This window comes from Podarcis muralis, chromosome 11, assembly GCF_964188315.1.
Source record: "Podarcis muralis chromosome 11, rPodMur119.hap1.1, whole genome shotgun sequence".
NCBI classification, from domain to species: domain Eukaryota; kingdom Metazoa; phylum Chordata; class Lepidosauria; order Squamata; family Lacertidae; genus Podarcis; species Podarcis muralis.
The window spans coordinates 14,502,993-14,525,678 of NC_135665.1; the positions used below are offsets into that span (position 1 = coordinate 14,502,993).

The window sequence follows — 22,686 nt, forward strand, 5'->3', positions numbered from 1 at the left end:
ATTCTGGTTTTCAGGTCATAAATTGGATTATTTAAAGACTCTTAACATGCAATACTATAACTTATCTCTTAAATCTTAAGGAGTCTGCTGACACAGTAACCCTACTGATGTGGCATTCAAAGAAATTTCAGGCCACCATCGTTGGATCACAAGCAAATATTTCTTATTTCTAGTTGTGCCTGTGCAAAATTAGTATTGCCCTGGAATTCCTTACCATATTTTAGAAAACAATTTATTAGTCATTGGGGCATTTTGCTATATCTGTATGCATGAAAATGTATTTTACTGCTACAGCATTTAGCCTACATTACTAGTATAAAAGGTGAGAAAAATGTTTATAGATAATAATTGTCAAATATCTGATGGACTATAGAAAAATAAGCTATAGACCAGTGATGAATTACATTATGTGTTTGTGAAACTGATTCCCACCCCCTGAAATGCCTAATTATAATGAATGTCTTGTGAAGCTTGGCCACAGATTCATCTTATGTATTTGCCCAATATTCATTTATTTGTTTGTTGAATTTATATTCTACCTTTCTATAAAATCTTGCTCAAGCCTAGCTCCAGTTATGGGATGAATCTGAAACATTTATTGAAGCAGCTTGTGACAATTTTCTTTTCTGCTACTTATATATTATCTTAGGTTAGTACCATTTTAAAAGCCTCTGTTTATTAGACAGTAAAACTACAAAAATGGAAAAAATGGACTGATTGCGTAAGAATGTTTATAAACTACACCATGCATTACTTTTATAGCAAAGCTGCTTTCCATTTGGTTAAACGTTGTTTAGGTTTTGTAGCTTTAGTGTCTGTTAAATTTCAGGTTATAACTGACTTAAGTATGATGTCATGTAGAATATAGCAAACAGTAACAGAAACTTCATGACTTCTTTGTACTGTAGTTTCTACTCAATCCTTAGTATAATCCATAGTATGATGTAAGAGGCATGACATTTTGAATAATTTGTTATTTTTATTTATTTGACTTAATCCATCCCATCTTGAAAGCTAGGGAAAATAGCAATATATCAAAACCATGTGTTAATTTTTAATTTCTTTTTCTTCATGTAACAACTATTAAAACCGCACGCTTTATAAGCATCATCCTAGCCACACACAGAAAGTGGGCTAAATAGAAAGGTCTTGCAATATTTATGAAAGAAGTTTGATCTATGATGAGGAATTATTGCCAGTTTTGGAAAGGAAGCCACTATGCCCACCTCTTTTTGCCCTCAGGCAGGCCAGGTGCAACTCTCCAGCCATGTATTGCAGCCTTCAATGTGTTCTTGCACTTTCAGGCATACAGGAAGCTTTATTGCAGGAAGCTGGTGGACTATGTTGTATGTTGATACACCCAGAGGGTACTCTTGGTCAACTACAGATTATGTTTGAGTGTCATGAACATGTGATTATCTCACGTTACATGTGGATTTCATGCTTTCTAACCTTGAGTTGTATGAGGTTTTCGTGTCCTAAAACAGGGATAGGGATTCTGTGGCCCTTCAGATGTTGCTGGACCACAGCTTGCATAATCTGAACATTGACCATGTTAGTTGGGGCTGCTGGTAGGTGGACTTCAACCATATCTGGAAGGCCACTGAATCTACATCACTGTTCTCGTTACTGTCTCACATGTTTTTAACTGCATCTTGCAAGAAAGAATACTGAAGTGCGTAGTGTTTGGCCAGCAGTTTCTATGCAGGACAGGGGAGGGGCACATTGTCCACATGCTCTCCATCCCCCCCCCCCAGTGTATGGTGGGAGCTTAACCTATTTTGAATTTGCATTTGTGTCCCGCAAAGTTTCTCCATTATGATCAGTGCAATCTTAAAAAGTGCCATCTTTGTGAAAGCATCTGCAAAGTTCTTAGGGTGAGCTCAACAATGATGGAACACAAGCTTTGTCTTTGAAGAGGCTCTGCTCTACAGATACTTTCTCCAAAACCCTCTTATTTTGGGCCCCCAATACATTTTGACACATTTTTGGTTTACTATTCTCTTTTTCAGAACTGTACTAGTGCAATCCAAGAGTTTCCACTAATTGGTCAATTATTGGGAAGACTTTGTTGGAACCCCTTTGTCATTGGCTATGGTGAGTTTTTGAAATCAGCTTTGTGAAATAAAAATATTTGATTTTTTTATTTTGTTAGTTATTGGAATATTGACTATTGGACTCTAACTCGCATCAGCCCCAGCTGGTATTGGCAGGGATGATGAGTGTAGTTATCAAACAACACCTGGAGGGCCACAGGTTCTCCATCCCTGCACTAAAATAATAATACCTTAAGTGATAAAATATTTTTTAAAAGATCTTATTGTCCTCCTATCCACTTGCAGTTAGAATGTCTTAACTCCTATTGAAACCACCGAGACTTGAGTTGTATTTTCTGGAACACATGAAGCTATCTTTATGCTGGCCTGGTTTGCATGTCATACTGAACCATAGTTAAAATAGACTGTAGTTTAATGTGAACTAGCAAATGCAAAAGACTATTCTCATGTTCTCTAAAAGGGTCATTTATCACTTTTGATACCAAGGATCTGTTGAAAATTGTCTAGAGCAGGATTTCCCAAACTTAGATCTCCAGCTGTTTTTGCACTACAACTCCCATCATCCCTAGCTAGCAGGACGAGTGTTCAAAGATGATGGGATTTGTAGTCCAAAACCAGCTGGAGACCCAAGTTTAGGAAACCCTAGACTAGAGGATTTTGTTGTTCAGCCGTTACTAAATATGCAGGAATAAATATGATACATGTTTTCAAGAATAACTCTTTGACAGCACCATTAAAGATAGTAAAGCTAGTTTGGAGATCCATCATGTCGCTATCTTGTTACCGCATACATTACAGCATAAACATTTCCCCCCAAACACTATGACAACTACACAAGACCACCAGATATGAAATTATGAACCCTTTCCCTCTTCACCAGTTACCTCTGTTGGAGCTGCTAATATGAGCTAAACCTAATATAAGATAATAGGTACCACCTGTGAACTAGTTTCAAAGCAATAAAATGATTTTGGGCAGAATTGTTGTATTTACTGCCATAATGTGGTCCAGCCATAATCTACCCCACCTCCTGTGCTTTAGGTCCCATTTAACTTTCTTCATCACTCACCCTTAATTAAGCTTCCTTAGTTAGCATATAAATACCTGAGAACTTGGTCTAAGTTACTTCATAGATTTGTGTGTACTGACAGTCCCAGAAGCATCTTACCGAATGGCTAGGTTTATGCCCAGAGTACTTCTGATTTTAGATAATTGAGCTGCAAATTGGCTATAAATTTGCTGGCTCTGATGATACGTTAGTTGTAGGTGATAGTAGCAAGACTATTGTTTCATCATTGCACAATCTAATGACTTGATTAATTTTAACATCCTTTACTATGCAACACATTAGCTAGTAGCTCTTTAGAAATTGCGAAGAGCAATGGAAATAGGGGGCCCTCTGGTTTTGTTCCCTCATTAAAATTATTTACCCCTATTAAATGCATTCATTCTAATTACGGCTATGAAGGCTTGGTGAAACTGAGCAATAATTTTAATAAATATCTATCCCATATTCATTTTTTTCCTAACATTTTTTCTAAGAAGGCCCATTATAACCTGCCGCAGTCCTTATAGGCACCAAGAGCCGAGATTGAAAGTTGTCTTTTAGTAGCCCTACTAAGATGTTTTGCATTTAGAAGCTGTCTGGCTGGAGTATAAAGTTATCTACATGGCAGAAAGCCAGCTTGGTCTGACTTGATATAGCTTGTAATAAAAAACATTATGCTGGACTGTTTATATGATGAGTTAATCATTCTCCCATAGTTCAGGGACTGTTGTTAGCATGGAGGTCCTCAATATATTAGGAATTCTGCCCCTTTCACTTCCAGTATGTCATTGAAAAGCATTGTTGAAAACAATATTAACAGGTTCCTACATTATTAAACCATTCTTAAATGGGATTAATGGAATTACTTTGAAATAAAAAATTAAAATATATATATAAGGATAAAGACTGGCTTTAGACCTTGGGATTTTTTGTTTATTAACATGAACAAAAGATTGCTCTTGCTCTGCTTTGATTTTTTTTTAATATTCTTTGGTTTGCTATCTGCAGACGAATGCCAGAAGATTCTAATGTGGTGCTTATGTTGTCTGTACAGTGGTGAACCACAGAACCCTGTGGAATTGAAGGCCAACAGCTGGATACAAGTAAGCAAATGAATCCTCTCCCTGACTGCTTTAAATTAACTTGATTATTTAAAGGTGCAGCATCTACAGCACAGAGACAGTATGTCATTTTTAGAAACCACTCTAGAGACATCCTACATTCACATTGTGTTGAAATATGTTCTACTTTAATTAAAATACAGTCTGTGCTGTCTCTCCTTTTGAATGTTAAGAAAGATGTGGTGTTTAAGTAATTTTAATAGCTCTTAATACAGTGGAGCTTAAACTGGCAACTTCAAGTGAAGACCAAAGTCTACAAATCAGTAAGCAAGAGAGCACTATAAAAGCAAACTTTCAATTAGGGGAAAATAATGTAATCTGGAGGAATGCCTTTGTTTGTTTTGAAAACAATTTATATATGCTCTATAATTTTGCTCTATTGTTTTTGTTTAATCTTTCTAGTCTTGGGAGAAACTAATTGTATCCAAGTTTTATTCAAAGACAGTGAAAGAAAATATTTGTGTGCAGCTTAAAAAAAAATTTTTCGTTCACTCTTATAGTTAAATGAATCCACAATTGCTTGAAGTCTTCATTGTAGGCCTTTAAGGTTTTTAAAAAATACTCGTATTGCGTATTTACTCCTTAACCTAGAAAAATACTTAAACTCATGCATTGTTCCCTTTTTGAGCCTGTTTTATGCAGAGGTTGAGCTGCATGATTCATAATTATATTTTCATGGAACAGACTCCTTTTTCCGCAGGAATATATTGTGAAAACATGAGTGGCACAATAACAATATTTTTCTTCAGTCACATATAAAATCCTTCTGACATACTGTCTCAGTTTAATAATTTTGGAGAACTGTTTGCTTCTTAACAGTGTCACAAAATAATACTTGCATGTGTATCTATGCATTAAGTCATTTAAATTTCAGTGATAATGGGAGTGTGAAAGGCAGAATTGCTTCAGTGTGAGAAATGTATACTATTTTTCTGGGTTACACACAACTGAACAATTTGATAAGTTTTATTTGTAAAGTAAGTATGGACTTTGCTGCTGCTGCTGCTGCTGCTGCTGCTGCTAGAGGTTCTCTGTATGTATCTCAGGGTAGCTGTTTCTACATTTGAACAGTTTTAATAGTAATGCCATTTGAGATCTTAATAATGCAGTTTATAATCTGACGGTTACTTCAGCATCAGGCATTTGGGAGTCTTTACAGAACTGATGGTAGCTTGCTGTGACTTGTTTGCAAAGCATTTTAAGGATCAAATTGTTTGTATCCACTGGGATCTTGACTCTGTTACAGCAGATGAATCTTGAAAGGTGTCCAGAGCACTGTCTAGTCCTGCTATGTTGAATGAGTTTCAGTTAGTAAGTTTCGAGGATATGGACAAGGTGCTTGGATCAGTTATTTGTTTATTTATTAGACAGTAAGATCTCAGGGCGGTTCACAGAATAAAATACAGGATAAAAACAAGTAAATAAGTAGAGCAAAGCAGCAAAACAATAACTCTGCTTCCCACAGACACATTTAAAAGGCTGTAGAATATTAATTAGCCAAAGGCCTGTTTGAAGAGGGAATATTTTTGCCTGGCGCCTAAAAATATTTAATGAAAAACAAACTGAAGCTCAATCCAGATATGACAGATGCACTGTTAGTGGTTTGTTTCCTAGACTGAATGGATGAGAGGTTGCCTGCTCTTGATGGGGTTACACTCCCTCAGAAGCAGTGGGTATTTCTGGATCTGCTGCCGCCGCTTGAGGCTCAGGTGGCCTTGATTTGGCTGGTGGCCTAGTTGCATGCCTATCTGGACAGGGATAGCCTAACATCTGTTGTCTATTAGGCCTGGGCGATATATTGCCCAGTACCGGTATGAGGAGCAGACCACGGTGTGGGCTCCACTCAGCAGTATATATCACTGGTGAAACCACTGCTGCTCCTGAGTCCCTCTTCTAGCAGCATTTGCTGGAGGGAGTTGTTCCTTCCTCCAGTGAGCACTGCTAGCAAAGGGACTTAAACACTGGAGGGAACATTCCCCCTTGCTGATCTGCTGTCAGTCAGTGTAGATAGTACAGAGTTGGATGGGCCAATGTCAGCTCCTATGTTCCTGTGTCTCCAATGCTGTAATGATTTTTTAAAAAACTGAATATATTCATTGTTAGCATAGAGCCTAAATATGCATTATGCGATTATTGGATTTTCAGATGTAATTTGCTTCTTACTCAAATTGTTCCCCATTCTCCAAAGATATATAATTGTATCACTAAAGTATCATCTGATTAGGCTCACCCTGTTGGTTTAGAAATGCTGTTAAAAAAATCCTTTGGTGACATTTTGTGAGTTGGTGTTTTCTGGACTAGGTGTCAGGACACACCTTAGTACAGTGGTACCTTGGGTTACAGACGCTTCAGGTTACAGACTCCACTAACTCAGAAATAGTACCTCAGGTTAAGAACTTTGCTTAAGGATGAAAACAGAAATTGCCCAGTGGCGGCGCGGTGGCAGCAGGAGGCCCCATTAGTAAAGTGGTGCTTCAGGTTAAGAACAGTTTCAGGTTAAGAACAGACCTCCAGAACGAATTAAGTTCTTAACCTGAGGTACCACTGTATGTGCCTCTTTATTGCCACCTCCTGTTTCAGTCTTCAAGTCTTGTCAGCAAAAGGTCCACTTGTAATGACACAACCTGCTGTTTCTTCATCCTTTAAGCAGGCTTCCCAGTGTAATAGCAGCTGCCAAATATAAGAGTGCTTGTCTCTTCCATTTCCTTCCAAAATACTGCATAGGGAGGAAATGGAATGGTATTTGCACCTCTTTCTGGTTGCCTATATGCGTTCCACGATGACGATGATAAATTTCAGTTCTAAGCATTGTGTAGCATTATGCAATCCAGTTAATTCTGCCCTGGCATCTTTGCTGTGATCTAGCTTCTGGCATCTCTGCCATGACGATTTTTTCTGATATTTGATAAATGGTAACAGGTATGGATAAGAAAAACCTCTTAATTCCTCCTTCTCACTGCAGCCTGCACATGCCATCTCATGCTGTTCCAGAGGGTCACTTCAAGTGGAATTTAATGGGGTGAAGAGGGTTGCAGTGAGGGAGAGGAGTGCCATATTCCCATTGCTCAAATGGAGGTCTGCTTGCTCTTCTTTAAATTCAAATCTAGTGTTGTTAATTAATTTATAAAATCCTTAAGGATTTAACATTTCATTTTGTCTTAAAGATAAGAGTATTTGGAAATTGAAGGTGTGCTGCATGATGTCAAAATGAATTTTTTTAGTGTTCTTGAAGGATCTATCCAGATTTTTTATTCATGTATTAACCAGATGTAGTGAAGAAAGATGTATTCCTCAGATAGCTAAGCTATGAAATCAGCCATGGCCTGGTGAAACCACTCTATTAATGAATAGAGTTTCTGTTTTAATCAGCATCTGGTCTACCTTGCATGAAAGTTTTGGAGCGTTGCAGCATGTGTTTTCTACTGTTGTGTATAGGCTGTTGTCTAGAGAGCTGAAATTTTTTGTTTTTTTTTAAACTACAACAAAAACCTAAACTCCAGGAATAGACACTTAATTCTTAAATCAATATTTCAGATAAAAAGGTTCATTCTGCTCTAAGTGTAATCCACATTAATCTATTTTCTCCTCAGTAGTTTTTCTTGTAGCAGGCAGCAATGGCCTAGAATAGCCTTAGGGTTTGTTTTGTTATTTTCTCTTTGTGTTAGATACTTTATACTGGAGATGAGGAACCTGTGACCTTTGCTGACCATTGGCCATGCAGGCTAGGACTGATGGGAGATGGAGTCAAGCAACCCCTGGTAGGCCACAGGTCCCTCACCTCTGCTCTTAATCAAACCCAGGTTTCAAAAGAAATATTTTTAATTTCTGTAACCACAGTTTCCCTTTTCATGAGGAAGCCTTTCAGATAAATGAGCTAATAGTTCAGCTTGTTTAGTAATAAGCATTTAGCATGCTGCTTTGTGGTGATGATTCATAATAGCCATAGTACTAAATTATTTGGTAATCAAAAAAACCTTAATGAATAATTTGCTCCGGTGAACATAGGTAGGGTTTTTTTCTTTTTTGACAGTACACATTATGGTCAGATGATGTTATTATATTACCTTGCAAATGGCAGTCTCACAGGCTGAGCACCAGACACAGGACATTAAGCATATTCAACCCAAATAAAATAAAGAATTTAAGCACTTAACTGTCCTCTCCAGTTCTGTTCCCATCGGAGACTAAAGTGCACTTACCTTCTGCATTGCTGCCAATGTCTTTCAGTGGCTTTGCCTTTTGTGTGTACCATGCCAATAGCTAGTAATAATAAAAACCTTCCTAGTGAGTCAGATATCTTTGTATACGTATTATGCCTCATACTTTCTACATTTCGTGGAATTTTAGCTTAATATATTTTCTTTCTCACAACTGAAGTATACCTCTCTTTCTGCATAGTGACTAAGCCAGTTTTTTAAATGCCTCTGTGATGAACCTGCTTTATATTCCAAACTATTGGAATCTTTTGGGACTGGTTTCATGCCTTTTTCTTGATGGTAAGAAGAATTATTTTAGACCTTTGCTTGCAACATTACCTGCAGACTGAACACATGACAGGGAGAGCAGGATCACATCCAGTGGTCCTGCTCCATGTGTATTTGAAGTCAATACAGAGACTGAACATGCAGGAAAAGATTTGTGGTAATAAGTAAATTTGTGTACTTTTAAGTACTTCAAACCTGTCTATCTCTACTCAGAAGTAAACCCAGCTGAGTTCAGTAGAGCTTTATCCCATGTAAATATGTGTAGGATTGCACCCTAAATGTACTTTCTTATATTGTAACAGGTTGTTATTCCTAAAGTAGACAGCTACTGCCAGTTAAAGGTAAAGGTACCCCTGCCCGTACGGGCCAGTCTTGACAGACTCTAGGGTTGTGCGCCCATCTCACTCAAGAGGCCGGGGGGCCAGCGCTGTCCGCAGACACTTCCGGGTCACATGGCCAGCGGGACAAAGCTGCATCTGGCGAGCCAGCACAGCACACGGAAACACCGTTTACCTTCCCGCCAGTAAGCGGCCCCTATTTATCTACTTGCACCCGGGGGTGCTTTCGAACTGCTAGGTTGGCAGGTGCTGGGACCGAGCAACGGGAGCGCACCCCGCCGCGGGGATTCAAACCGCCAACCTTTTGATTGGCAAGCCCTAGGCGCTGAGGCTTTAACCCACAGCGCCACCCGCGTCCCTGCCAGTTAGGCATAGACTATTTTAGTGATGGTCTCCAATGATTTGTTGCTGTTGTCCCCTGCCCCACCCCTTGACCTAACAACTGTTTTAATGGCATTCTCTCTCTGTTATGGATAAAGTAGCATGAACAAGTGACTAGGTCTAGAGTTGCATGTATCAGAGTGAAGTGACTTGGAAGAACAAACAACTCTGTCTGAAATTAGGAACTCCTGCTATGTTAATAGTAGCAAGAGTTGTCATCTGTGTTATGCCAAAGTGGATAGAATGCATAATTTCAGACAAATATGCAACGTGTGCTTCATTCCATGGAGAGGATGCAGTAGGTGTGTTAAAGTATATAAAAAACCCTCACTGGTTTAGGGGCTTCAGGACAGCAAGGAAGATTACTTCTAATGTGCATGGAGTGTCAACATTCCTCATTCCTGTGCCCTTCCAATCTTTATGGGACAGTAGGGTATACTATGGATCACAGCCCTATTTTTAAATTGTTTGTCACCTGAGCCTGTTTGTTTCCCTAGCATTATTTGACATTTCTGGAGTTAGCAGGACTAGCACTTCACTTTATAGGATGAGGCTTGGGATCTAAGTTCAAAAGGTTCCAGTTATTGATAGTCCCACCAGTTTTTCCTGAGCTGATGGCTTATATGACTCACAAATTTATGTTATTTAAGGGCTACCTCCTAATTATTCATATTTTGAAATCCTTGTGTTTGTAATTTTCTGCAGTGGCAATGACCATGGACATTTGGAAGTTTAGATAACTGCACCACCTGAACAACAAGGTTTAGTGTGATTGGCAGGGCAACTGGGCAAAAAGCTTACCTTGTAGAATTGATAACATATTCACCATATTGCCTTGTTCCTCTTTGGGCAATGCTGAAAAAGAAGCCCGAAATTGTTCTTTTAGAGCAAGGGCAGCCAGCATGGTGTCCGTCAGATGCTGATGGACTACAACTCCCATCTGAGGCTGATGGTAATTTCAATTGAACAATTAAACAATCTGTGACCTTTTTAAACTATGTGTTTGTGAGAGGGTTATTGTTTGCTACTATGGTATGTATATTTGTGTTCTTATATTGAAAACTGCCCTGTGATCATGAGATGAAGGAAGGTATAGAAATTTAATAAATAATAATAAAAGCATCTGGAGGGTGCTATGTTGGCCAGCCCTGTTCTTGGGCCTTTAATGGATCACTTGCAGCAGTTGGAAAAATAGGCTTATGGGCCCCAGAGCCTTGCCTTGATTTTGAAGCAACACTCCCAGTTCTTAGTTGTCTACTTTTCCATCTTCCTCCCAGCCAGTGAGATTAGAACTAATATGCTGATTTAATCTAGTCTGAGCTGCTTGGATAGTTGATGTACTGTTCACCTGTAGGTTTCCTTTAATCGCCAAAGGCTTCTAATGAGGTTACTGAAAACTCTTGTTACTGTTTATCCACTAAAAATAAATCTGGGATTGCTATCAAGCAACATGCTACTATTAAAAGTAAGAATACGTCTCTGCTTTAGTTTTTAAAAAATAAAACTTCCACATATCTAAGATGTATTGCGCTCTTGCAGAAGTTCAAAAGTTAAGATAACTGAGTATCTCATAAATGCTATTGCCATATTTTATCATAATATGGACAAACCACAAGATCTATCTTCTTAGCTTGTGGGTCTAAATTACTTAGCTGAAGTAATTTGATATCAAATATTGTGGAGTGAAAGAACAAGATCCAGCTCTGTTCTGTAATCCTTGTTCCACTTTGCTTTTCATATCTTGCAACCTTTGGGAAAGCCAATTTGGAAGCAAGCTGTTCTAGTTCTTTCTTCAGCTCCTTAAGTAAAGGTAAAGGGACCCCTGACCATTAGGTCCAGTTGTGATCGACTCTGGGGTTGCGGCGCTCATATCGTTTTATTGGCCGAGGGAGCCGGCATACAGCTTCCGGGTCATGTGGCCAGCATGACTAATCTGCTTCTGGCGAACCAGAGCAGCGCACGGAAATGCCATTTACCTTTCCTCCGGAGCAGTACCTATTTATCTACTTGCTTGCACTTTGATGTGCTTTCGAACTGCTGCAAGGCATGGAACTGGTGTACCAGGACTCAGTAAGAAAGAGTTATAGAAAAACAAGAAAATAATAATTTCTGCTAAGTGGAGGCCAGGAAAAGGACCTACAGGTGAAACTCAATTAGAATATTGTGGGAAAGTTCATTTATTTCAGTAATTCAACTCTAAAGGTGAAACTAATATATGAGATAGACTCATGACATGCAAAGCACCCAAATCTCTTTTCTGATGAGAGCAGCTTTTGCATCTCATTTGGAAACCAAGGACCCAGAGTCTGGAGGAAGAATGAGGAGGCACACAATGCCAGATGCTTGAAGTCCAGTGTGAAGTTTCCACAGTCTGTGTTGATTTGGGGAGCCATGTCATCAGCTAGTGTTGGTCCACTGTGCTTCATTAAGTCCAGGGTCAACGCAGCCATCTACCAGGAGATTTTGGAGCACTTCATGCTTCCTTCCGCAGACAGGCTTTATGGGGATGCTGACTTCATTTTCCAGCAGGACTTTGGCACCTGCCCACACTGCCAAAAGTACCAAAAGCTGGTTCAATGCCCATGGGATTACTGTGCTTGATTGGCCAGCAAACTCGCCTGACCTGAACTCCATAGAGAATCTATGGGGCATTGTCAAGAGAAAGATGAGAGACATGAGACCGAGCAATGCAAAAGAGCTGAAGGCTGCTATTCAAGCATCCTGGTCTTCCATAACACCTCAGCAGTGCCACAGGCTTATAGCATCCATGCCATTGAGGCAGTAATTGATGCAAAAGGGGCCCAAACAAAGTACTGAGTACATATGCATGCTTCTACTTCTCAGAGGTCCAATATTGCTCTATTTGCAATCCTTGTTTTGCTGATTTCATTTAATATTCTAATTTTCTGAGATTGTTAATTTGGGGTTTTCACCAGCTGTACGCCATGATCATCACAATTATAACAAATAAAGGCTTGACATATCTCGCTTTGCATGTTGTGAATCTATCTCATATATTAATTTCACCTTTAAAGTTGAATTACTGAACTAAATGAACTTTTCCATGATATTCTAATTTTTCGAGTTTCACCTGTAGTATAGATCTTTTGTCACTGGATATGAGAGGATGTTATTGCCCAGGAGGACCCAAGTGGCAGTTCTCTTTCATTTTAAGCTGTATTGGGTACTGCCCCCATGTACTTTAACCCATCTCATGTGATGAACTGTGAAGCAAGACATGGCTTTTGTTCTTTTTGTTTATCTCCACATATATGTTAATTCCACTGCTTATACTTTTTTTCTTGTAGTGGCATGTATGTATATATTTAAAGGGTTTATATATTTCTCTTTAGCAGTGTTTGCAAGTTGTTTTTAAAACAGCAGCAACATTTAAAGGCTTCCACTTTGTAGATCTTCTTTGATGCAATTTGACTTATTTCTGAGTACTCAAAGAAGGATTGCACTGTTAGTCTTTTATTTTTGTAAAATAAAAAGAGATCAAAGAAATGCTTAAATCATGCTGTAGCTTATTCATGCAAGCATTAAAGCAAATTCTTTGGTAGTGCTCATTGTCATTCATTTGCAGCCATTACAGTTAGCTGCTGCAGAGGGAGAGGTTAGACAGCACATCCCACTTGTATCAGCTCCTTCCCATCTGGGGCCAGCTACCATTAGCTGCCTTTCTTTCCAAGTCTCCCTTAGTGGTCAATCTGCCTAGGCATTAAACATTTATGTATGTTTATAAGAAACAGTGCCTGAATTGTCTTGTTTCTTTCCCACGTCTTTTTCCTTTTGTATCATCCATATTAGGCTGTAAGCTTTCAGGCAAAGAGTGTTTTGTTTGTTTTGTTTGTTACTCTTCACAGTGCCTAGAAAACCTTAGGTACTTTATAAATGCTGCTTTTTTCATAATGTTACAGTATACAGTAATTGTTGGTCAAAATGATTTTTGTTTCTTTTTAAACAAAGAATAATATCCAGCATATATTGTATAATTGTTCGTGTACTTTAAAACAGGAATGTTCATTCCTTTTCAAGTTAGTGTAAGGATACATGCTAGAACATGTGAAAGTAATTAAAAGATGACTGCAGATATAATAATTACAGCATGGAGCAGACTGTGCTGGCAGATATAGGAACACAGAACTCACTTTAATCATAGTGCTTCCCATAATGTGGGTGGTCACAGCATGCAGATATTTGTCAGTCTTTCCCTCTGCATCACTGATGGTAACAGTTCTGAAGTAAACAGCATTACACAGGCCTCTTAGTACTTTTTTTGCTTATGCCAGTTTTTCTGATAGGTTGCTTCCCTCCACTTTCTTTGTCCTCCTTGTTTTTGTCAGTTGTAATTATACAGGGCATACTCCGGGGTGGGGGATGACTCTCTTTGAAGTAAACATACTACCATTAATTTTTTTCCACCCCTCAAATGAATGTGTTAACTCTCTTGCCAAATATGATGCCTGATTGCTGAAAAAAAATTCCAGTTAAACATTAGGAAGAACCTTCAGATAGTAAGAACTGTTTGGCAGTGGAATGGACTACTTTAAAAGGTGATGGACTCTCCTTCATAGAATTGTAGAGTGGGAAGGAACCCCAAGGGTCATCTAGTCTGATTAAAAACCTTCAAGGAAGGAGAGTCCACAGTCCACTGTCAAATCCATTCCACTGTCAAACAGCTCTTACTTTCAGAAAGTTCTTCCTGATGTTTAGTTGCATTATCATTTCTTGCAACTTTAGGGTAAAGAGACTTTGTGTTCATCATCAGGCAACTGCTTTTCACCTGTCTTGCTCCACCCTCCAACCCTGGAAGCCTTTATAAGACAGCTGCTCCAGAGGAAGAACTGTGGGGGGAGAGAGACTTTCTGTTCCTCATCAGGCAATGGTGTTTCCACCTGCCTTGCCCCACCTAGCCTTTCCCAGACTATGACTTTGAGAACAGTAGCAGCAGCAGCAGCAGCAGCAGCAGCTGGGAAGAAAAGAATTCAGGGATATATTTTTTAAATAGTTTTATAAGTTGTGCATCTTTGTTTCTCAATTTGATCCTTTTACATAGTTTTGTATGTTTTGTGGTATTTTATGCTTTGTGATTTGCTGTTATTTTTATTGTGGTTGAACTGTTTAATTATTATTTGCTGATTTTAATTTTACTGTTTACTATTAGAGTCTGATGGATTGTTAAATGTTTCTTTGTTTGATATAAATTGTTTAAAGTTATTGTGACTTTTATATTGGATCAGATTACTATTAATGTTTAATGTTTTATTATATTTTTATGTCTTGGAAGCTGCCCAGAGTGGCTTGGGCAACCCAGCCAGATGGGTGGGTTGTAAATGAATTGTTGTGGTGGTGGTGGTGGGTTGTAAATGAGTTGTTGTTGTTGTTGTTGTTGTTGTTGTTGTTGTTGTTGTTGTTGTTGTTGTTATTTATTAAATTAATTTGTGGTGCCCAGAACTGGACACAGTATTTTAGGTGTTGTCTGACCAAGGCAAAATAGAGTGGTACTATAGCTTCCCTTGATTGGGACACTATATTTCTTTCACTTGAGGTTTTTAAAGAGAATTTGGATGGCCCTCTGTCAAGGATTATTTAGGTGTGATTCCTGCATTACAGGGGGTTGGACTAGATGATCCTTGGATTGGTATATATATAAATATATTTGGCATCCCTCTCTCAAAGAGATATTTAACTTGTTAAGTTAGTTCATGTGACTTGTAGACTTTGAGTTGGATACATAGATGGCCTTCCTCTGACAAAGAATCTTCCTTCTTAGTTTCTCATTGCGAACATCATGGATGAGAAACTTGATGTTGTTAGAATACAACTTTTGTCATCCTACAGCCCTTGCCATTGTCCATACTGGTTGGAACTGATGAAAGTGTGTAGAGGTCTTGGGCTGTGCAGACACCAAACCCCCATCTTGACCTCACTGATGTGGTCCAAACGAAAGCAGAGCAATGCATTTGGCACCAGCTTGGCTGCAGGAGTTGCCAGAAAGAGGCATACAATGCACCATCCAGTCATATTAGGGACTCCACTCCAGATTTGTGTAGGGTTTACTCCTTAGCCTTTTCTTCTCCCTACAATACCCTGTAAGGCAGCAGAGGGTAAAATCCAAGAGTTCAGCATTTGTAATTATGCACTTTCAAACCCTAATTTGTTCAAGGTTTTCAAATGGATAATATTTGTCGGGAAACAACACCTAATGTTCTGGTTGTATCAGCATACATGCTGATAATAAATTCTTGTTAAGTTTATTGTTAGGACCTTAATAAATATTAGCGGAAATATAATTGTGCAGTGCAAGCTGTATTCTGAAACTTATTGTATTATTTAATGTATTTTGGTTAGTAGAAAACTGATTTTACATTCCCTCCCCCAATGGACTAATGAATAAGCATGCAAGAGGTCTTGTAAGCAAAATTAGGATCTGCAGACTTTGTTATGATTGGATCAGAGTGTGGAAAATCAGTAAGCTGTATTATGTCAGCATCCTGCTCATGGAATAGGCTATATAAACAGAGGGTGTTGAGACAGTCTGCAAGTGAGCAGGCTTCCTTCTCAGTTACTTGAACCACTATAATTCCCTAGTTTTCTGTTTGTTTTGTAGTGAAATGGATTTTTCCAAATACTAGTGTTTTATTGTTACTAATTTCATTTAAATGGCATGGGGGACACAGAATCATGTAAGCAGGATTTTAAAGGAAAAGAGGCAGAAAGACAGCAGTAAATTTAAGAGGTTCTAAACATTTCAAGGAGAAAGTTAAGAACTGGTAGATTTTAGTGTCTTAAAGACCTCAGAAATGCATGCTTTAATCTTGCTTTTTTAGGAAGTTGGTGAAAGTAAATGTGAATTAAACTAGTGAATTAATAGGGTTATTGACAAGGAGGAAAAACAGGAAATGCAAATGACTCACCTTTTTCAGAGTGGTCCTCTTCAGGATGTGAATGCTATAATCTGAGAGACCTACTTTGGACATGACTGAAAATAGCAAGATTCTTTGTGTAATTACAGAGAAGTGCAAGATTGGGAGAGACTGTAGCCCAGTGGTATAGCACTTTGCATGCAGAAGGTCTAGGTTCAATTTCAGTTAAAAAGATTAGGCAGCAGGTGATGCAAACGATCTCTGCCTGAAACCATTGAGAGCCTCGGCCAATTAGAATAGTATAGTTTGGGCTACATGGACAAATCATCTGCCCTAAGGTAGAAGGATGACTTCCATTATTTTAATGTGATAACTTGCGTTTTCTTTGTAAACTTTGAGAACTGCGCTCTGAATGTTCTCCCCATTACCACCCACCATCCAGTCAGCTAATGGTTTTACCAGCTTTTCCTTAAGGAATTGTGAGCACACATTCCTTGTTGGTTTGCCACTGTTTGGAAGAAGAGGCTGAGAGAGGTATCTGATGACTTCAACAGTTCGGAAATTTTCATTGGACAAGATAACTGTTAGGTGGATTTGTATCTGGTTGACTGACTGAACTCCAAAAGTACTAATTAATAGTTCTTCTTCATCCTGGAAAAAAAGTGACAAGTGGGGTGCCGTAGGGTTCTGTCCTGAATCCATTGTTGTTTCAAATCTTTAGAAACAACTTGGATGAAAGTATTGCTCGTCAAATTTGCAGATGACACCAAACTGGGAGTAGCCAATGCCTCTTGAAGACAGAAGTTGGGATTCAATAGGACCTTAACAGATTGGAGAATGGGCCAAAACTAGCAAAAGGAATTTTGATAGGGACAAATGTAAGCTTCTAGACTTGGGCAGGAAGAACCAACTATACAAATATAAGATGGGGGACACTTTGCATTCCAGTAGTACATTCGAAAAGGATATAGGGGTCTTAGTAGACTACAGCTTACCATAAGTCAGCAGTGTGATACAGCAGCAAAAAAGCTAATACTATTTTAGGCTGCATCAACAGAAGTATAGTGTCCTGATCAAGGGAAGTCATAGTTGCTCTCTATTCTGCCTTTGTCAGACCACACCTGGAATACTGTGTCATTCTGGGCACCACAATTTAAGAAAGATACAGTCATACCTTGAATCATAGAATCATAGAGTTGGAATAGACCACAAGGGCCATCGAGTCCAACCCCCTGCCTTGGTTGCCAAACGCCTTGGAACTTGTACGTTTCGGCTCCTGAACAATCGAAAACTGGAAGTGAGTGTTCCGGTTTTCGAATGATTTTCAGAAGCTGAACGTCCGGTGTGGCTTCTGCGGCTTCCAAATGGCTGCAAGACATTCCTGCAGCCAATCAGAAGCCACGTCTTTGTTTCTGAACAGTTCCGGAAGTCGAATGGACTCCCAGAATGCATTCTGTTTTAGGACCAAGGTACGACTGTATTGACAAGCTGGAACATGCGCATAATAAATGAAAAGGAAATGAAAGATTTTATTTATCTGCCTTTGATTTCCAAAGCACTTAGAAACAATGAGAAAATGTGAGGGAAGAGCAAGGTTTCATGTTATCCATAGCATTGTTTTAAGCCTATTCTTTGCTTATACAAAATTAAGAGGAAGCTGCCTTTTACTGACTCGTTGCTCTATTTAGCTCAGTATTGTGTACACTGATCAGCAATAAGAATTCTAGGATTTCAGAAAGGAATGTTTTCCAGTCCTGTCTGGAGATGTCAGGAATTGAACATACGACTTTTTCTGGACAAAGCATGTGTTCTACCAATAAGTGAAGGTCTAGATAGAAATTGAGTTCTCATTGGGTTTGATGGTGGACAGGAGGGTCCTGATTAATGGCCTTTTGATGGCTAGCGGTTAGACCAAGCCATTGGAATTAGTATGGTACTCAGCATTCTATGTAGTGGCAGAATAACAATTTGTGCAGGCTTGAATTGGGCTAGAAAACGCTAACATTTTTTAAAAATTAGAGCTGATCTGCACCTTCAAAGCAATTATAGAAGACTAATGACTGAAATTAGGACAAATCATAAAAATATATTGGTTTGTGTTTGTTTTTTTGGTTTGAAGTTTGGCCACTATAATGATCAGTCTTGCTTTAAATCCAAAGTGCTATTTCCTGTTTTAAGATTTAAGCCACTAGATGGCAGTATAACAGTTTTCTTTCTGCGAACTGTGGGTAGAACAAATACTTTGTGCTCTTTATTTTTTTACAGTAGATCTATGAAAGTATTTATTTTGTCTGTTCAACTTGTGCTCTGGAACAGTAAAAAAGAAAGAAAGAAAGGCTTTGGGGTTCTACTTTTTGGAAGCTATATTTCTTTTCCTATATATTGTTATGTATTCCATTTTATCACGCTGTGTAACAAAACTGCATGTGTTTAATATATATATGACTCATTGAGCAATTCACTTCAAATACACACACACACAAATGAAAAATAATTTATACATGGATAATCCTGGGTTCATACTACTATACTAGTTATGGAGTCAGATCTAGAATATGCAATATGCCACAGCCTTGATCTACTTAATACAGAATTGTGGGAGACACTGGGCTTGAAGAACACATGCAGACATGGATGTTTCTGTAAAAAGTCACTGTAAAGAAGCCTGTGCAGGATCACAAACTATTCTAGGATCTTGTAATTTTGAAGAAACAAGAGATCTAACTTCGCAGGGAAGAGGGAACCTTGTAAAGGGTTGCCAGAGCACTTCTATTTAAATCACAACGCAAGAGACAAGAGGTCTGAGTCCCTAAGAGGAGCTCTCAAACTCTCTCAGTTTGGGCCTATCAGATGCAGATTCCAGAGGGGATGTGCAGCACACATCATTCATAAAGTCTGTGGCTGTTCAAGTCCTATCAGGGAAAGCCTTTCCCCACAACCTTTAAGGCTCTTCATAGTCTACACATATCCATAGGATGATGCATCTCAGAGTTATGTCACACAATAATGCTGTGCAAATGATAAGTGTGTCCATGTCCATAGAAGGGGAAAGCTGTGACTATAGAACAGCAGGAGAATCTCCTCAGTGGGGCTGGAATAGCAGCCCACATAATCTCCCCAAACACTGCCCTTCAGTCTTTGTGTTTCTTATAGCCCATTTGATTCTGCCATTTAAATCATGTTGGCATATTTGTGCCCTTTCAAATGTGTGATAAATATTTTATCTGAGCATTTGTTACGTAATTTTATATACATTCCCAAGATTCATGAAAGGATTTGACACTTGCTAATTTCCATTTGTTTCTTTTAATTATTCTTCTTTTTAATAGAAATCCTCCCTATTTGAGATAAAATGTTTCAGATTCATTGCCTCCTCTGTAGGTTCATTAACTTAGTGTTGAAGGTACAGATGTTGAATTGAATTCAAGTTATATGTAGCCTGTAATCGATGCATTTGCTTTCCTGCTGCCTATGACAATAACAGAAGTTGCTTAGTTTTTAATCAGATATTTCTCTCTCCTGTTGACTTTTCCTCTAGGGTTCATTGTGCCACTTGCTCTCATTTTCTGGGCTGAGAAATCATGACACTGATATCAACAACTTTATTTCAACTCTTGGGTTCACGTCTGCAGATTACTATTCTAAATTAATTGAAAATGTGAGTACTTAGTACATTTAACCTTTAGCTACAAGCATGGTCGATTGTATCAGGAGCCTACAAATGTGCTTACCATGCTTGCCATGGCAACTGTTGGCAAGTGCCCCTTTTCATCTTTGCCTTCATGGAGTGCTTCAGAAGCATGCAAAATGCCTTTGTAAATTCAGTGTGTTAGTTCAGAGCCATTCTCTAATCCAATTGACACATTATGTTACCATAGAAGCTTGAGAGATGGAAGAACATATAAGAAATCACACAAGATTAAGAGAAAGTCAGCCACTTAACAACTTCTTAGCTAGAGTTTATTTGTCAAGGATGTCTGATAACCATTTCCTCACCTTGCAGAGAGTAGAAGGACAGTGAGAAGGGGGAAAGTACTTAGCACTCTAGCCTCCCCTGCCTAGAGGGACAACTTGTTAGCCACCTTCAGTCTCTTTGAAGAGAGTTAGGTGTGATGCAGTGGTACCTCGGGTTACATACGCTTCAGGTTACAGACTCCGCTAACCCAGAAATAGAACCTCAGGTTAAGAACTTTGCTTCAGATGAGGACAGAAATCGTGCTCCGGTGGCGTGGCAGCAGCAGGAGGCCCCATTAGCTAAAGTGGTGCTTCAGGTTAAGAATAGTTTCAGGTTAAGAACGGACCTCCGGGACAAATTAAGTACTTAACCCAAGGTACCACTGTATAAGTTTTTAAAATAAAAAATAAATACCCATGATTTCTTTTCAGTTCTTGATTTATGGTCAAGACCATAAGTCACAAAAAGTACAGAGATTATTAATTCACTTGGAGATGCAAATCATAACAACGAGAAAATACTACTTTTTTGTAAATAATTTTTATCAATTTTTCATTAATAACATTCCAATTGATAGAATACCAAATCTTGCCACATCATAATACTACGAGAAAATACTACTGATGCAACCTTCACTGAAATATGTCTTTCTTTGTAACATGTGATTGACTTTATTAAACAGGTGGTCTTATCGTTAGTGACAGAACTCAGCAGAAATCAGTTTAATGGACTTAACAGACAACAAAGGTTAGTATTATCTTTCTGTGATTTTAGTATATAGATGACTAGAATGAATGTTCTGTTTCTTTTGTGGAAAAGCACTTATACTGAAAAAAACATTAAATATGTCTATTTCAAACTGTTCTTAAACATTATTTTTGTAGTAAGTATATTACTTAGCAAAACAGCTCACAGTGAATCCTCAACCTGCACTGCAACGGTGCCTTTCTCCCAGCTAAAATCACAGACATATGTACTAGCTAATTGAACATTGCATCATCCTTCAGTATTTTACTTGATTCAACTGCAACTCACCCCAATCAGTGTTTCATGATAATCTTCCCTTGAGCCTGTGAGCAATTGGGGGACCACGTTCTGCAGTATTTAGTTACTGAACTGTCTACAAAGGCAACCCAAGGTAAAGCACATTGCAGTAATCTAATATTGAGGTTACCAAAGCATAGATAGATCACTGCAACCAGATTATCTCAGATAGGGTCATAGTTCGGCAGTTGATGGAAAGCACTTCACACAACTAATACCAGCTCTGCCTCAAGTGGCAGCGGCAGACCGGTTGTCTTTGCATATTTTATTTCACATGCCTCACAGCTCAAACAATGTTATCTGTTCCCATATCAAGCCATAGCCATGCAGGCAATGTTCTGCTCCAGGTGTAGCACTTTACTGCTCCCCACTGCAGCTAAGTCATGCAGCAGCTCATCTTGTATATACGCTTGCAGATTTGTATGAGCTTTGTTTTCTTTAAATGTAGATTTTACTACTCCAATAATGCAGGGCATTTCTCCAGTAATCTCCATTACTGAAACTATACTCCTATTGCTTGGAGACTTGATTTTACAGTTTTTGTCTGTCCACTTGGAAACCATGGAAATTAGATTGCATTGTGCACAAATCACAGAATCATGGAAAAGAGCCAGAGAAAGTTCATGTTTCTTTCAGCTGCACACCTGATGTCAGTCAATAGCAAAATTTCTGTTGAGTTAGGACTTCACTGTGAATCTGCTGAAAGCTCTGTCATGGGTAATATATCTCTGGTGTTCTCTTGAGCATTGTTCTATACAAGTCCAAGTGTTTATTGTTGTCAGAGCAAGAGTGTACCCTGCCTGAACATATGAATGTAGTTGAGGTATGTAATGTGTTGTGAATGTAGCTGCATTTCAAATAAATATTTATTTTATTTTTATTTTTATTCTATTTATTTATTTTGCTAGTCCTTAGGATAAAAAATGTCTTCCTTTTAGCTACAAGTGGGTATTTGTTCTAGTTCTCTGTGTTTAATGTTTTAGAAAAGTAAAAATATAACTGTTTCATCCTACAAAAGAAACCTTACTTTGTTTCTCCAGTATGTCTTCACGAGTAAAATCCATATCCCTTCTCTGTATACCTCTTATTACTTTGCCTGATGTAATGCCACTGCTGGAAGCGCTTCTTAGCTATCATGAAGACAGATCACAAGAGGTCCTCCATGCTGAATTTTTAGAAGCGGTGAATAAGGCTGTGTTACAGTAAGTAGCCTAGAAAACACCCCAGTTCCCCTTTCATTGAAATTATGGTTAACCATCTGTTGAAATTTCATGTTTATTTCTTCTGATATCTACCATATTGGAACAGCATACAGTGGTGCCTCGCAAGACGAAATTAATTCGTTCCGCGAGTTTTGTCGTCTTGCGATTTTTTTCGTCTTGCGAAGCA

The 22,686-nt window shown here is 38.6% G+C and overlaps 1 protein-coding gene across 9 annotated transcripts in view; it reads left to right on the plus strand.

Annotated features, from left to right (window-relative positions):
- FANCC (FA complementation group C) overlaps positions 1–22,686 on the plus strand; it is a 72,028-nt gene that overhangs the window by 18,333 nt on the left and 31,009 nt on the right. For 8 of the 9 annotated variants that reach the window (XR_013394628.1, XR_013394629.1, XR_013394630.1 and 5 more), the window contains 5 exons: positions 2,013–2,097; positions 4,114–4,208; positions 19,837–19,956; positions 20,936–21,000; positions 22,338–22,499. Coding sequence is in view for 6 of the 9 variants with exons in the window: in XM_077936069.1 (XP_077792195.1) it covers positions 2,013–2,097; positions 4,114–4,208; positions 19,837–19,956; positions 20,936–21,000; positions 22,338–22,499 (527 nt within the window). In the remaining 3 variants the exon portion in view is untranslated. Of the gene's footprint in view, positions 1–2,012; positions 2,098–4,113; positions 4,209–19,836; positions 19,957–20,935; positions 21,001–22,337; positions 22,500–22,686 lie in introns of those variants that run through there. The other variant, XM_077936072.1, reaches the window with a different exon arrangement.